The sequence below is a fragment of the Strigops habroptila genome, chromosome 4 (assembly GCF_004027225.2).
Source record: "Strigops habroptila isolate Jane chromosome 4, bStrHab1.2.pri, whole genome shotgun sequence".
Lineage (NCBI taxonomy): Eukaryota > Metazoa > Chordata > Aves > Psittaciformes > Psittacidae > Strigops > Strigops habroptila.
In genome coordinates this window covers 15,335,299-15,349,477 of record NC_046358.1, presented here as the reverse complement: position 1 = coordinate 15,349,477, position 14,179 = coordinate 15,335,299, and the positions used below count along the sequence as shown (strand labels likewise).

The following is a 14,179-nucleotide window of genomic DNA, read 5'->3' as shown; positions in this document are numbered from 1 at the left end:
GCATGCCTAGGGCTGTGGAACATAAGCGAGCAGTACTACAATATGGCTGAAGTGCCTTGGCAAAGACCTGCAGGAAGCCTCCTGTCCTGTGTGTCTGTAGCTGAGGTAATGCTTCTTCACCCCTGCAAGCATTACTCAGAGAATAAAGCCTGTGATCTGTCTTGGGCTCTCTCCTTCCACCTCTGTGGGCCCAAGGTTCTGGATCTTGGTTTACAAAAATGAAAAAACTGAAAAAATGAGAAAAATGAAAAAAGCACCCCACCCCAAAACCCTTAACTGAAACTCTTCTGAAGTTTCTGACGATACAGGGCTGGTATTTTACTCACTGGTTTCCTGGAGTGATGTGCTCTTGTATTTCACATCTGGATCAACGCATCTCAGAAAATAAAGCTGAAATATTACTTTGATGTTCCCTGGCTCATCTCCTGCATCAATCTGATGTTGCCTTTAAAATACTGGCTTTTGTGTTGAGCTTTAACATCACAGAGGATTCTCTTGGTCTTTGAGGTAAGACTCATCAGTGCATTTATTAGCACACACACTCTTCTGCATGTTTTCATGAGGCTGCCTGAGTAAGTTGACTACAGTGGCCAAGCACTGCTAAGCCCAGGACAAAGCCTCTGGGAAAAGACTTTATGCAGTGTGTAAAGGCAGAGGTGTGAAGAAATGTTCCTTGCCAGTTTACACCTTTTAGGCAGCACACTGGTTAGCAGCTGGCGCCCTGGGTGTCTTCTCCCTGCATTTGTTGAGCTAAGGGTATCTTCTGCAGTGAGCCAGCTCCCACATCCTACAGAGAGGACGCATCTCTGCAAAGGAGAGCTTGGTGTTACAGTGTGTGACTTGGCCCACAAAGAGGAAAGCATCAAAATCAAGCCCAGGTGGTAGGGCAGACACTGGACTTGTGTTGGCAGGAGTGCTCCGTGAAGACTAGCAGAGGATGAGGTGATTTGGCCATTTCCTTCAGTCTCTTGACATGCTCCTTGCTCTCTAGGAATGTCAGAATATCATCTGTATCTCATCCTTCTTTACTGTTTTTTTTTTTTCCTTCCTCCTAGAAGCAAAGCTTTGCCAGTGGAATCATAGGGAAAAGGAAGTATTCCTACATACACAGATGGTGCTTTCAGAGGAGATATGGTTAAGTTAGTTACTCATTCATCATCTGCACCCATCCTTGGCAAAGGTGTCTTGTTCAAAGACCAGGATACAAGTCTAGGATACAGACCACACAATCATCATCTGAACCAGGATGCAAGGCTAGATAAAGCTTTGCTCTGATTTAGTCTGGTTGCTCCGATGTCCACATAACCAGACTAAATCAGAGCAAAGCTTTATCTAGCCTTGCATCCTGGTTCAGATGATGATTGTGTGGTACCTAGTGAAGAGTAGAAGAATGTGTCAAGGATCTACAACACTGAGTACTCAGAGTTTTCATTTATTTGCTGAAACCAGATTTATTTAGTAGCTCCTGGTGGATTTCTTTTCTGTATGTTCATACAAATCATAAGAAAGGATGGGTTAGCGTCTCTTCGGTAATGGATGAACCTGGTGGAGTGGAACATCCAGTCTGTACTGGGGTGATAAATGGAATATTGCTTAATGTGTTGCTTAATATCAGAGATACAGAGGTGGTCTTGTCTCCAGCCACCTAGGGAGCTGGAGACAAGAGCTGGTTAGTTAAGCTACTCTGCACATTGAAGCATAACCCATTTTGGTGTCACACCATGGGAAATAATGGTCTGAAGTAGGATGGTAAAGAGAAAGTTTGTGACAGCAACTTCAATGTTACAGTATGCTATTAATTGATGGTAGAAGTTAATGGTTACATGGATGGGCCTCTTCTACCTGGAAACCTGTTTCTGGAAGGAGTTCCCAGGAACTCCTGCTCTGAAAAGTCCTGGGATGACACAATCTGTTAGTATCATGTCATCTGCTTCTCCATCCTAGACCTACCAGACTATGTATCAATATAATGAAGCTGTTTAGTTTCTTTCCTTTCTGGAAAGTTAGGGCATGGTTCACTGTCCCGGTGAGGCTTTCAAGTCTACCTCTGTGTGAAAGATGGATAAATGAAGTGAATAACACAACAACTCACTCGGACTATCTCCCAGAATATGAATTATCGTACCAGATATTCTAATCTCTAAACCAGACCAACAGGAAATAAGGAAAGACTTGAATAAAACTGGAAAAAATAATTTTCTACTTCATCAGGGAACTGCATTAAAAGCTCTGAACTGATACACTGCGAACTGTAAATGTGAAGAGATTCCTTCCTCTCTGGGTTTGGATTTTGTGTCCTGAGCTATCTGCTGCTTTTGTGAAACAGCTACAGTCTGGTTAGCTTTCCTCCCTGCATCTCTTCACTTCTAAGCTGTTCTGTGTCTCTGTTGAAGATGGAAATGAGACAGAATGCTCCAAGTCCCTCTGTGTAGGGTTTACAGCATGATTTTGCAGGCAGTATGCAGTGCAGGCATGAATCACAACTCTCTTTAAAATACTGCTGTATTTAATACCCAGTCTCTTTCATCTGACAGAACAGGGTGCAGATTTTTGTTTTTAATCTAAGCAATAGCCCATTTACTCCAGAGATGAGTTATTTGCTGACTGCTGCTGCTGTTCTTATGCTCAGAATTGCAAACCCCTTGGAAAATGAGGCCAGCTTGTGCATGTGTGTACAAACCTGGTTTCAAATCTGGCTTGGATTCTCTCTTCCAGCTCAGCTAGTGACTGACATGTTCACTCTAAGCATAGCTTCCTCCCGAGACAAGCCGTGGGCTGTGCCAAAGTGCCATGAGGCATTCACTGCGTGTTCAGTCACACACTGGAGGCAGATTCTGCAGCACCCTGGAGACAAGGGTGAGATGAGGACAGTAGCAGCCATGATTCAGAGTTGCTTTGCATTTTGGTCTTCCTAATAGATCATATCAATATCATATCAATAGAACCAAGATGCAAATCAGATCGCGCTTCAGTAACAGCCTTGTGTTATTGAGGTTATTTCAAAGAAAGTACTAAACCAGTATAGCTTCAGTTCAAGTTCAGATACGGCTGAGGTTGTTGCAGTTTAGTCCATAATAGTTCATCAAAGGAATTCATACTAGAAAATATACCATTTAAATACAGAAATGTCCATGTGACAGTTGTAATCCTGCAACATCTGACATCAGCCAGAGAAACATTTCTGCTCCTCTCTCCTTTATCTCTGGTGGAGCCTCCCCATCACCTGTGTTTTCAGAACTGCCCTGCAGCTTGGCTCTTGCCTCCAGGAGTTGGGCACGGTGGGTTTTGGGGGCTGTGGCTTGGTGCTGGGAACAAGAGTGGTTGCAGGACAGGGAGGGCTTGTGATCTGACAGTGCTCTGCATGCATGAGGTGATGAGGTCTCAATGCATTACTCTAACATGTTAATCAAGGAGAGGAGTTTGGGGTTTTTATTTCCTGCTTGTTTGCTTATTTATTGTTTGGATCCAACATAAACTTTCACATGGAAGAAGAAAAAGCTATAGTTGAAAGCGGCTTTCAGTTTAACTTTCTTGTTTGAAATAGAAAGCCTGATGTAGATTAGCCTCTGCAGGTTAGATAGCCCTGACTTTGATAACTGGCAAGAGCAAATCTAATTTAAAGTTTCCCTATTAGTTACTCCTCTAAGTAAAGCAGCTGGCATGACCTGGGCATGTTGTGCTTGTATTGTTGCTGTGAGACAATAGCTCAGCCTGAGGGAAGAAGACAACCTACTTACCATATCCTGTGGGAGTTGTTACAGTGGGACTCTAGAAACCAATGTTTCTCTGAAGCTTACTGAGGCTATCTGAGACTATCTATCTGAGGAATTAACCCATGAGATTTGGGAGAGCAAAGAATTGAACTGAGGGCTATGTGTCCCTGGGAGATAGGCTTTGGTCTCCTCAGCAGATGTGGCTGGTGTCATATGGGCTTCTGTATGCAGCCTCCACCTCTGTATCATCTTCTTCCCCAATAAGTGCAGGGGTATTCCTGCAGCAGAGAACTGTGGAGAAGGGCAGCAGAAGGCAAGGGCACATCATGTCCCTAAATACCAGGCATGGTGTTCAACAGAGGGTTCATTGCTAATGCACTGTTTCAGCTGACAGAGGTTGAGAGCTACCTGACCTACCTCCAGTCCAATGTTCTGATGTATCCTAAAAACAGGAGTTTGCATAACTCAAATGAAAAAGTAAATACAGGTTATACAAGGTCTGAAGAGAGCAATGGGCAGGGGTCCAGCTGGGGTCAGGTTGTTTGCTGCTCTCGTGCAGTAATACAACATTTGTGGTACTAAAACACGCTAAAGAACAAGAAGCATTGCAGTGTCTTCTGAAGGGAAAGGGAACTGCTGTGCTGCCAGAGGCAGGGATTTTTGGAGACATGGTTTAAGGTATCAAGACTGGCTATACATTATATCAGGCTTGGGACTGTACTTTTCATATGAGAGCTATTGTGGTTTTTAACAGTAGCAGTGGTCTCACAGAAAGTATTTCCAGGTGATATGCAGAGCTACTGCAGTCATCAAAATTTCATAAGGAAGCAGTGTGGGCAGAGTAGATAGAGTATGCCAGACCTCTGGTTACCTGACAGAAGAGGGGTTCTAACTCACACCATGGCAGCTCAGTGATGCCAGACACCAGGGGAGCTACACCTTATTCTGGCTCCACCAGAAGCAGCTATCAGACCCAAAAGAGAATTTTAGCTTAATGAACCTGTCATGTCCTTGTACAGGGACAAGTGAATAACACTAATTTCCCCTGCAGTGCTTGATTAAAGTAAGAATTTAGTAGCTCTGAGTTACTGGAGATGCATCTTCACTGCAGAGTAGCCCTAAGTGAACTGTAAATATACCAGGCATGGGCATTTTCCACTCAGTGCCTGAAACCATCATTTCTGTAGCAGCACAGCTCTGCAGCTGACCTAATAAATACTGGTGCTGAGCAGGGCTAATTATCTCCAGTGCAGCACTACCCTGGCATGGCTGTATGGCTTCCTGCTCCAGAATTAGCTTAGCTGGGACTTGTTTGGGTGTCTGCACTGCCCTCCGTGGTATGGTGGAAACAGGCCCTGAGCAATGCTTGGTGGAGAAGCATCACATGCAAGCACCAGACTGCTGTATTATTCTTCTCTTAATGTAATGGGGAAGTGCTGGACTCTGACCAGAGCAATGAAGTCATTTAACAGCTCCTCTGGAAAACTTGTCTTTGACTCGGGTGAAGTTGTGGTCACCTTGGACCTAATTTGGGAGCAGCAAGCTCTTGTCTCTTGATAGTATATGGTGCCTCTGAGCAAAATGTTGATTAACATGCTCTGAGTTTCTTTTTTTTTTTTTTTTCCCCTATAAAGTAGTCACCAAGATAATTACTAAATGGCGCTGAGGTCCAGTTATATCCTAATACAGGTTAATGCTTTACATGGAAAGGATTAGATGAGCATTTTTTGGAGACCTAATCCCAGCCAACTGCATAAGCACAGTGCCCACTTCTGTTGGCCTATAAGGAGACTCGATTTGTTTCTCTCAAGATAATTTCAAAATCACTCTTCTCCTTAAAAGAAGTTGCTCTGAGGACGGGAGATGGGGGATGTACCCTACACCACCGTTATGTGTTTCTTTTGCACTAATGCTTCCAAATGTGGCTTTTCTCTTGCTGTAGTACTGGATAAATGAATACACCTCCACCTTGGGGATTGGTGTCTTCCACTCTGGCATCGAGATCTACGGCAGAGGTATGAAGTATTTTCTTTCCAGTACCTGCAGAACATGGTGACAACTGTAGTTAGTCTGATATGGAAGGCACCCCAAATGTACAGCTTTTGGCAAGGAATGTTTTGAGGAATGAAAAGCTCGGCCAGTTCTCTTTTTAGAGTCTGTTGTGGAATCCAGCAGGAACTTGAGCAGTTCTGTCATGAACCATGTAGCCCTTCATATTTTCACCATGTAATTGCAGCCTCTGTAGTTGTGCAGGTATGTAACAGGATGGCAGACAGGAAGGGCCAAGCAATGTTAGAAAGCTGTTCTGCAGTGAAGGAGAGGAAGAGAGAATGGGGAAACAGGGGAGGAGGAAGAGAAGTGGATCAGTGGTTGTCCTGAGACCTGCATATGTGTGCTTGTGCTAATTTCCTGTTAGGGTATATTTGTTTTGCAGTAATTGTTTATGAATGTCTATGGTCTGGAAATCTTGGAAACTGTTCTTTGAAAACAGCAGAGTTACAAGGAAAAGAAATTGTCTTGTAAGGCTTTTGAAATGGTCTGGCTAGGGTTGGAGGTGATAGAGGTGCAAAAGGTGCAGTCAAGGGATCTGGGAAAACAGCTGTAGCGCAGTGAAGGGCAGACCAGCATCACAGATTTTCCCTTTCTTTCTTCAGCATTAAATGGGATTGACTCAGGCTACTCATGGTATTTTCAGCCAGTGTTCTGCAGTAGACAAAACCCCTGGGGTGCCATGTTCCATCTTGAGCACAGCACCTTTCACAGGCTATGCAAGATTGCCTGTATGACATGGAAGGATCTTGTGGCTTGACCTGCATGCTGAGTGCTCAGCTTGGCTTTCTGCAAAGAATTCCCACTCACTGCCTGTAAATCCCTCTGGAAGAAGATTTGTTTTCTCCCTACTCTAGAGAAGACTTCTTCCAGCTCAGTAACACCACTGACAGCCTCTCATAGTTTATCTAGATGCCTCCACCACAGAACTTCCCACTGAGAGGAAGCCACCTGGATGGGTACAGAGACAGACTCTCAGAGTTTTCCTGGCACTTTGGGAAAGCAGTAGTGTTAGCACAGAGCATGGCTGTGAGGGCATCCTCAGGCCGATAGGTAACCAGACACAGAAAATGGCTTTCAGAGTCTGGCTGAAACAGATTTTTGCAATAGCCCAGCCCTGGTGCTGATGCTGAGCTGTGCAGACAGCTGCCATAGACTTTTTCCTGACATTGCATTCATTCAATTACTCACAGTCTGTTTCTTTCCTTGTCAGAGTTTGCCTATGGAGGGCATCCCTACCCTTTCAGTGGGATTTTTGAGATCACACCTGGCAGTGCGGTAGAACTTGGCGAGACCTTTAAGTTCAAGTAAGGGCCCTTTTCTACATCTTCCTCTCTGCCCCCAGTAGCCATCGGTGCAGGGGGAGCAGGGAAAGTACTATCCTTTGGGTCTGCCTTTCTATTTCCTCACAAGCACTGTCACTACATCCTTCATGTGCTCCTGGTTCAAAGGCAGCCCTGGAGAGATTTTGCAGGTGGAAAAAATGAGTATCACCTGTTTGTGGATGCTGTACAAAGTACCAGAAGTCATCTCTTGTGTTTATTGCTGCTCTGTTACATGGGACAGACCAGCTGCTAGAGGAGTCTGATAGAATGCTGCATTAATGTGTACTTCAAGGTGCTCGGGCTGTGGGGCTGTGGGTCATGGAACTGCCCATGGCAGATGGGGCTTGACCTTCCCAAACTGCCAGTCTACATTGAGGGTCACTGGAGACTTTTAGAAGAACAAGCACTACTGAGTGAATATTGGGAGAAGCAGTAGGTTTCTGCATCAAGTTTTCAGTCTTCTCCTTCCTGGCCCACCTCATGGAAACCCTCTCAATCATGAAAGAAACATCTCCTCTGTCCTACTAGAAACTTCTGTTGTGGGATAATGGGCAGAGTGGGATAAGACCCCCAGAGCTGAGACTTCCCTGGTGGTGAGCAGGAAGCTTTCAGGGCTGTTGCCTGTGCTGTAACCTGCTTTGTGGATAAGCTGGGGATATTACTGTGGCATTTTGTTAGTGAAAGTCTCTGATAACCCCACATATGCATGTTCATGTTTTAAGCCTGTTCTCTTCCCAATGTCTGATTATTTCCTTCTCCCTGGATATGTATCACTCTCTTCACTGTATCTTTCCATGTTTCCTGTTGTGTGTTTTGTTTTTAACTAGAGAATCCATTGCCTTGGGCACCACAGACTTCACAGAAGAGGATGTGGATAAGATTATGGAAGAGCTGGGCAAGGAGTACAAGGGAAACGCGTACCACCTGATGCACAAGAACTGTAATCACTTCTCTGCTGCTCTGGCTGAGGTGGGCACAGTTATCTTGTTGTCATTGTGTATTTTCCCGCTTCAGATCTGTAGTAGTGCTCATAAAAAGGGAACTGGGTCAGCACAGCCTGCTGCAGGTTTATCACATGTTTGGTCTACACTCTGTGGTAAATTAGGAGTTTCTTTTCAGAAAGAATTGAGGCACAGAGAAGCACAAATTTATCCCAACTATCTGCTAATTTGGGATAATTGATTTTCAATTCCCAAATATCTGATTATTTTTGGAGGAAGCTGCCTTCCTCCTTACCCCCCAGATGAGATGTTTAAAGTGTGTTTCAATTAAGGTGTGAATATTCAGCACTTGTGTAAATCTGAATTCAGGATCTTGACCTAATTCCAAGAAAAGAAAAGCGCAAAATGGAAGTGACCTTCCATAAAAACTGTTTCTGTGCTTTCCGATAGGTGTTTATGGCAAACACAAGGAAAGAATATAATTCTTCACAATAGAGTTCACCTGCTTTAATAGTGAAACTTTCATTTCTCTTTCTAGAGTCCTCATCCTCATTCATTATACATCTCTCACCTTTCTTCATAATATGGGACAAAAGTCCTATGCCAACAACCTCTTTTGCCACAAGTGTCCATTCATCCCCAAACAGGCCCATCACGGATCCTGAGTGAGATGAGATTCTGTAGAAAAAATACTGTATGATTTTGTAAGAAAATTCCTAGTGAATCCAAGAACCAGGATTTCATTTACAAGAGACCTGCTTAGACTCTTAGGAAAAACAGTTCCCTGTTAGTTTCATCCTTGCTAATTACAGAAAGAGAAAATGACTGAGTTCTTTCTTGTAAATGTTAGCAAATAAAAGTAATGTTAGCCAATAAAAGTAAGCAGGAAGGAATCGTATTGGTACAAACAGAGGATGAAGTTTGAAGTGATACAGTGATCAAATCCATGTTAGCCACACTACTGTTTTGTTGTTAGATAATCAAATTACTATGACAGAAAATGGGATCTTCAAAAATTATGAAGGAAACCCAGGAGAAAGCTGTGTGATTATTAGCAAACGCTAACTCCCTCCTTTTCCCCCTTTCCTGCAGCAGTGAAATAAGGTCATTATTTCACATACTTTGATACATAAATTTTTCTCTCATGTCCAAGCCATAAGCTCAAAGTCATCCTTCCTTGATTCTGCTGCTTCATTATCAGTGAACCCTTCAGTGCCCCTTCCTTATCCAACCTTCCAAACACAAGTCAAATAAGAGATCTTGATAAAAAAATGCTAAGGTATTTTAAATTTTGGTTTCAATATGCCTTCAATGAACATCTTAACAGGAGTGGAGTTTGGGGTTAAGTTTTCCTGCAAGAGCTTTCTTGGTGGATTCTGTGTGCTCATTCACTGCCCTATAACCTATCCAGATAATAAAACAAAAGCCTAAATGGCTAGTTCTCCCAGGAGCAGAATTTACTCAGAATTCAGGTCAGTTTAAATAAACCCTTCATAGGCAAGCAGAATTATTTTGGTTGTTGCTCTTCACATATACCTGTGTTTATTGCCCCTCTTTAAAGTATTACAAATGCAAACCCAGAGGAGGTGCTCTTCAGGCCCAGAGGCAGAAGGCCCTGTATGGTCTCTAGCATCAAGATACAGAAAATGGGAGTTGAAATTCTTAAAGAAATAGCTGGTCTTAAGACACTAAGCAAAAGTCCCAGCCATTCAATGTTCTTCAGTCAGTAACATGAGAAATACACGTGGCTGCCTTAAGACAGATGCCTCCATCACTTCTGGTAAAGAGAATGATTTGGCAATCACTGCATTTTGGAGCTGAGTGAGAGGTAGCACAGCTTATCTTGGGATACTTCTGATCTCTTTGAGGAAAGACTGCCTGAAATCTCTTGAGACAGAACTTGAAAGCAATGAAAGTTTCTATTCAACATCTGAATACTTGCTTAGCTTTACAGCTTTAGTGTCTTTTTTTTTTCTTTTTCTTGCTGTAATTTCCATTAAAACTAAACCAAAAAGGGAGCTTCAAGCCCTACCATGTAGAGCTATAAGGTGCAGCCCTATAGCACGCAGAATGTGCTAGCTACATGATGATTGGCTCTCAAGACTGCATAGATATGTGTCACCATAGAAGGCAGAAAACAAAACTGATATTTGTGCCCTAAAATGAATTCTGTGATGAATCTGGTTAGTGTTTGTATTGCCCTTTCCTTCAGGCTCTTCGTCTGTGAAGCAGCAATAATGATAACTAGCATCTATTTATGCATAGCTGTGTTATGTGGCAGTAAGAGACAGGAAACTGGAAAATGTATTCAAAGAATTAAAAGACGTAGAAATATTGTTCAACTAGAATAAAATTGCTTACTGGAACTAGGATTTAACTCCAGCCACACAAAAAGCATCCGGGGATTTTAAGTGAGTATAAATTCTCAGTCTTCCTGTTGCTGCAGCCGAGCTGAAAGATGATGCTATCGGTGCCACAAAGCCCTTTCACTACAGAGAGGGGCGGGGTGGAGGCTAATTTTTAGCATGAAAGGGAATGACCACCCCTGCTCCCTACAGTCCTTTAGGCCTTTTGTGCTCATGGGCATAAGCAATTGTGGTGAGTTCAGGAGATGGTTGTTCTGAGCCTCCTAGGTAATGCCAGGCAAGTCACATCCCTGCTCTGTGCCAAAGTATCCCCCCTCATATGCTGGGTTATTTCCTTCCTTCAAAAAGGGATCTGAAATCTTTTGGTGACAGGTCTCTTATCTGCCAAGGTTAATTAGCTGGTTTATGGCTTGTCTTGTTCTGTATCAGCATGCAAACTGGAGCTAGAGCTTTATAAACATGTGGCAATGTATGAGTTAACGTGTTTACACAGGTCTGTCTGGCAGGTCTTGAGATTTGGCTCTATGGCCATGTGGTAGCTGTGTTTGGCCGCCTTAATTTCCTCATCTGACTGTGGGCTTGCAAATTAGTATCCCTACAGATGTTGCCCCAGTGGCTGGGCCATGGGTTGGGAGAATACCATCTGGTCATATGGACTGAGGGCAGATGCAGCCTTGTGTCCTGCTGGCTGAGGTCATGATTCTGCAGGGGGAATGGGAAGGAGGTATAAGGCTGGCTCGCCCTCCCAAATCAGCTTTCTTGGGGTCACACTCTGAGACAATGGCTGCATGTCCAACTGCCAGGACCTGTAAGTGAGGTTCCCCATCCTCAGAAGGGTTGCTGAAGCCACAGGAGTCATGCTTTATTTTCAAAATTTCGTTTTCTTGTCCTTTACCAGCGTTTTCTCACCAAATAGAACATCTATTCAGAAATTGTCCGTCTACATCTGTTTATGAATGATTTTTCTCTCAAATTCCTGTTTAATACAGTGATGCCTCAGGTCTTACCATAATGACTCATAACTGTTACTTTTAAAAGGCTGACTGCTGATGGTTAGGGGCATGTCCAGGCCTATAATCATGACTGACATTTGGCCATGCATCTTGAAAAATCCCTGGACTACCTGTCCAGCACAGGCAGATAAGCTCCACTTAACCACTGGGTATGCCTTTGACCTGTTATATACCTCTGGAAAAACTCCTTTTGCAGTGCAATTGCAGCTTAATTGTGTACTGCTATGACACTGAGCATCTCCCTACAATGCCATACACCTCTTCTGAGTCCTCTGGTCCTCCTGCCCATGTTCACTTGTAAGCTGCAAGGGGTTTTGTTACTTCCTCAGTGGCACTTAGCTCTGAATTTTCCTTACTCCCTACCGCAGATTGCCAAGCATATTCATACTTGCTCAAGACTTAGATCTCTCCCCGCTTTGCCAGTTCCCTATGGACTTCTAACATGCAGCTACTGGATCAAAGAGGCTTTAGCTGGGTCTACTCACAAAGCAGCTCCTGTGGGAAGAAAACAGAGAATGCCCTGGTTTCAGCAGCAGCAGTTCAGACTTCATCTTCTCCAATGCCATTTCATGGCAGCCTTCTCAGTAAGTGATTCAGTGAACGTGCTGCATGATCAGTAGTCTCTCCTGTGGATTTCCTGAGAAATTCTTCATCAGGGAACTTTGGGTTATTTAAGAAGTGAAGAACTAACACAGAGCCTAAGTCTCTGCCTAGTAAATCCCACACGCCATTTTAGTTTTGAAGGAAGTTCTGATGTAAAGCAGGACAGGATTTCCTACTGAATAGTCATGAGAAAGAAACTGGATGCACTCCCTGTGCATTTGCCCAGCTTCAATTCAAGGTTGGTACACACAACACTTAATACCCCTTTGTGGTATCCCTTTACCCTCACCATCTGCATCAGTGTGGGAAAGTGAGGGGAGCTTGATCTAAGCAGTGAAAATCTGGTTAGGGTTGCCTTAGCCACTCTGACTCCTGCAACATGGTCCCATGGTACCTATATTTATAAATCATTTAAATTGTTTGTGGGTTAAAATGCAGAGGTTCATCAAACCAGGATTACAGATTTGCCTAAAAGAACCTTATTCCTTTCACATTGCTTGTGTTGATAGTGCCCAAAATCAAGTAGTATCAGTACCACAGTCTCTGAAGAAACTGTCCAGGAGGATGGGTAATCATTTTGGAGAGACTTATGCTCACAATTTCCACAAAGAAAAGTCAGTCAGGCCATCAGCATCAGAGCCCAAACTTCCCATCCTGTTCTGAGGTTATGTGCCTTTCTGCATGTCGGTACTCCAGGCAGGTAATACTGCTGGCTCACAACACGGAGATTCTATCATTCTTATGAGGTTATGCATGCGTGGGGAATTCAGTTAGGACCACGTCAATATTGGGTAAAGCCCATCTGTTTGATCATCTGTTGTTAAGTCACTATGTTCTTAACAATCCCCCATGTATACTTACAGCAATACATTCAAATGGCCCTTCAAGGAATTGCAAAACATTTGTTCTTTGAGTTGCTCTGGCTGATGAAAGAGGATATTTAAACTTTGGCAGATCAACATTAGAAAAACCTTTCAAAACAAAAAGAAAGGATAAAATAGTTCTTTCCATAATGTGATTTGTTGAATTTCCTGATTTTTCAGAACAAGGACATGTGAGATAGCAAAATGACAGAAGTTACAAATTGCTGTAAAGCAGACATAAAGGAAGAGAAAGACAATCTGTGGTTTCAGGAAAAAGCCAAACTCAAAGTCATTCCTGGGCTCTAAGTTCCCCTGCAGAGACCTGCAGGTTTGAGGTCCCAACCATGCCACTGCTTTGCAGGAGCACTTGTCATTGCAGCAGTGGGCCACAAGGAAGGATGCCATGAGGTGCCAAGACACATATGCAGTTGCACACTTTGTCACCAAGACTGTTCTTTGGGCATAGATAAGGGTAGGTGCATTTCACAGGGAATTGTGAAATTGCTGTCAGAGGGTTCTTTTCAATGTGAGAGCATGGCTCATCACTGCCCTGCAAGTCTGCAATATGATTTGGACTGTGGAAGGCAGATACTAGACAAGGCAAAAGCATAATTGGCTTGTTCCCCAAACACACGTAAAGGTGGAAGGTTGGCTGCCATGGGTTCAGACGCGGGCATGTAAGAATAGGAGCCCTGCTTGATGTGTAGCCTTATGGTGAGTGTACAGTGCCTGAGGGCAGCTTCTTTGGAGAAGACAGTAGTAACTAGATGACCAGAGGGAGGGTGAAGGTTATCTGCTCTGAGGTTCTTCTCCAGTCTGGCGATGTCTCAGTGTTGAGTATAAGGATCACACCATGTCACTGCAGCTTAAAGACTCCAAAAAAGCTTTTGCTGCTTAGCCCATTCACAAACAGAAGATGACTCATTTGACTTCCCACCAGCAATTTTCTGTGCTTCTGAAGTTTCCTGTCTAAGATAAGCTATGGAGCTCTGTTCTTACCAGAGTGATGACAGTTGCTACAGCATGTCTCAGAAAAGGGCAAACCACCACGGGAAGGGAGAAAACAGTTTTGAATCAGCACCAGAACTGGAAGATAAGTGGAATGACTCAAGGAAACCATTCCTCCTTTCGACAATGTGATTACTGCCAAGCAACTGGAATGATCCCTATTTAAGGAAACTCTTCAGCACCTTGCTATAGGACATATGACATATAATTAGCGAAGACGTGTGGTTTCTTAGCACCAGGGAAGATAGTCCCTTTTACTCCCCAGTAGTCATATCAGTGGTGGAACAGTAACAAAATC

The 14,179-nt window shown here is 43.6% G+C and overlaps 1 protein-coding gene across 3 annotated transcripts in view; it reads left to right on the top strand.

The window, feature by feature from the left end:
* The window catches only part of LOC115606182 (deubiquitinase DESI2-like), a 57,516-nt gene that overhangs the window by 31,142 nt on the left and 12,195 nt on the right, over positions 1-14,179 (top strand). Inside the window, exons 3-6 of one of the 3 annotated variants that reach the window (XM_030481644.1) lie at positions 5,656-5,728; positions 6,976-7,069; positions 7,915-8,056; positions 11,776-11,991. In XM_030481644.1, the coding sequence (XP_030337504.1) occupies positions 5,656-5,728; positions 6,976-7,069; positions 7,915-8,056; positions 11,776-11,991 (525 nt within the window). The remainder of the gene's footprint in view (positions 1-5,655; positions 5,729-6,975; positions 7,070-7,914; positions 8,057-11,775; positions 11,992-14,179) is intronic. The other 2 variants (XM_030481645.1, XM_030481646.1) reach the window with 2 other exon arrangements.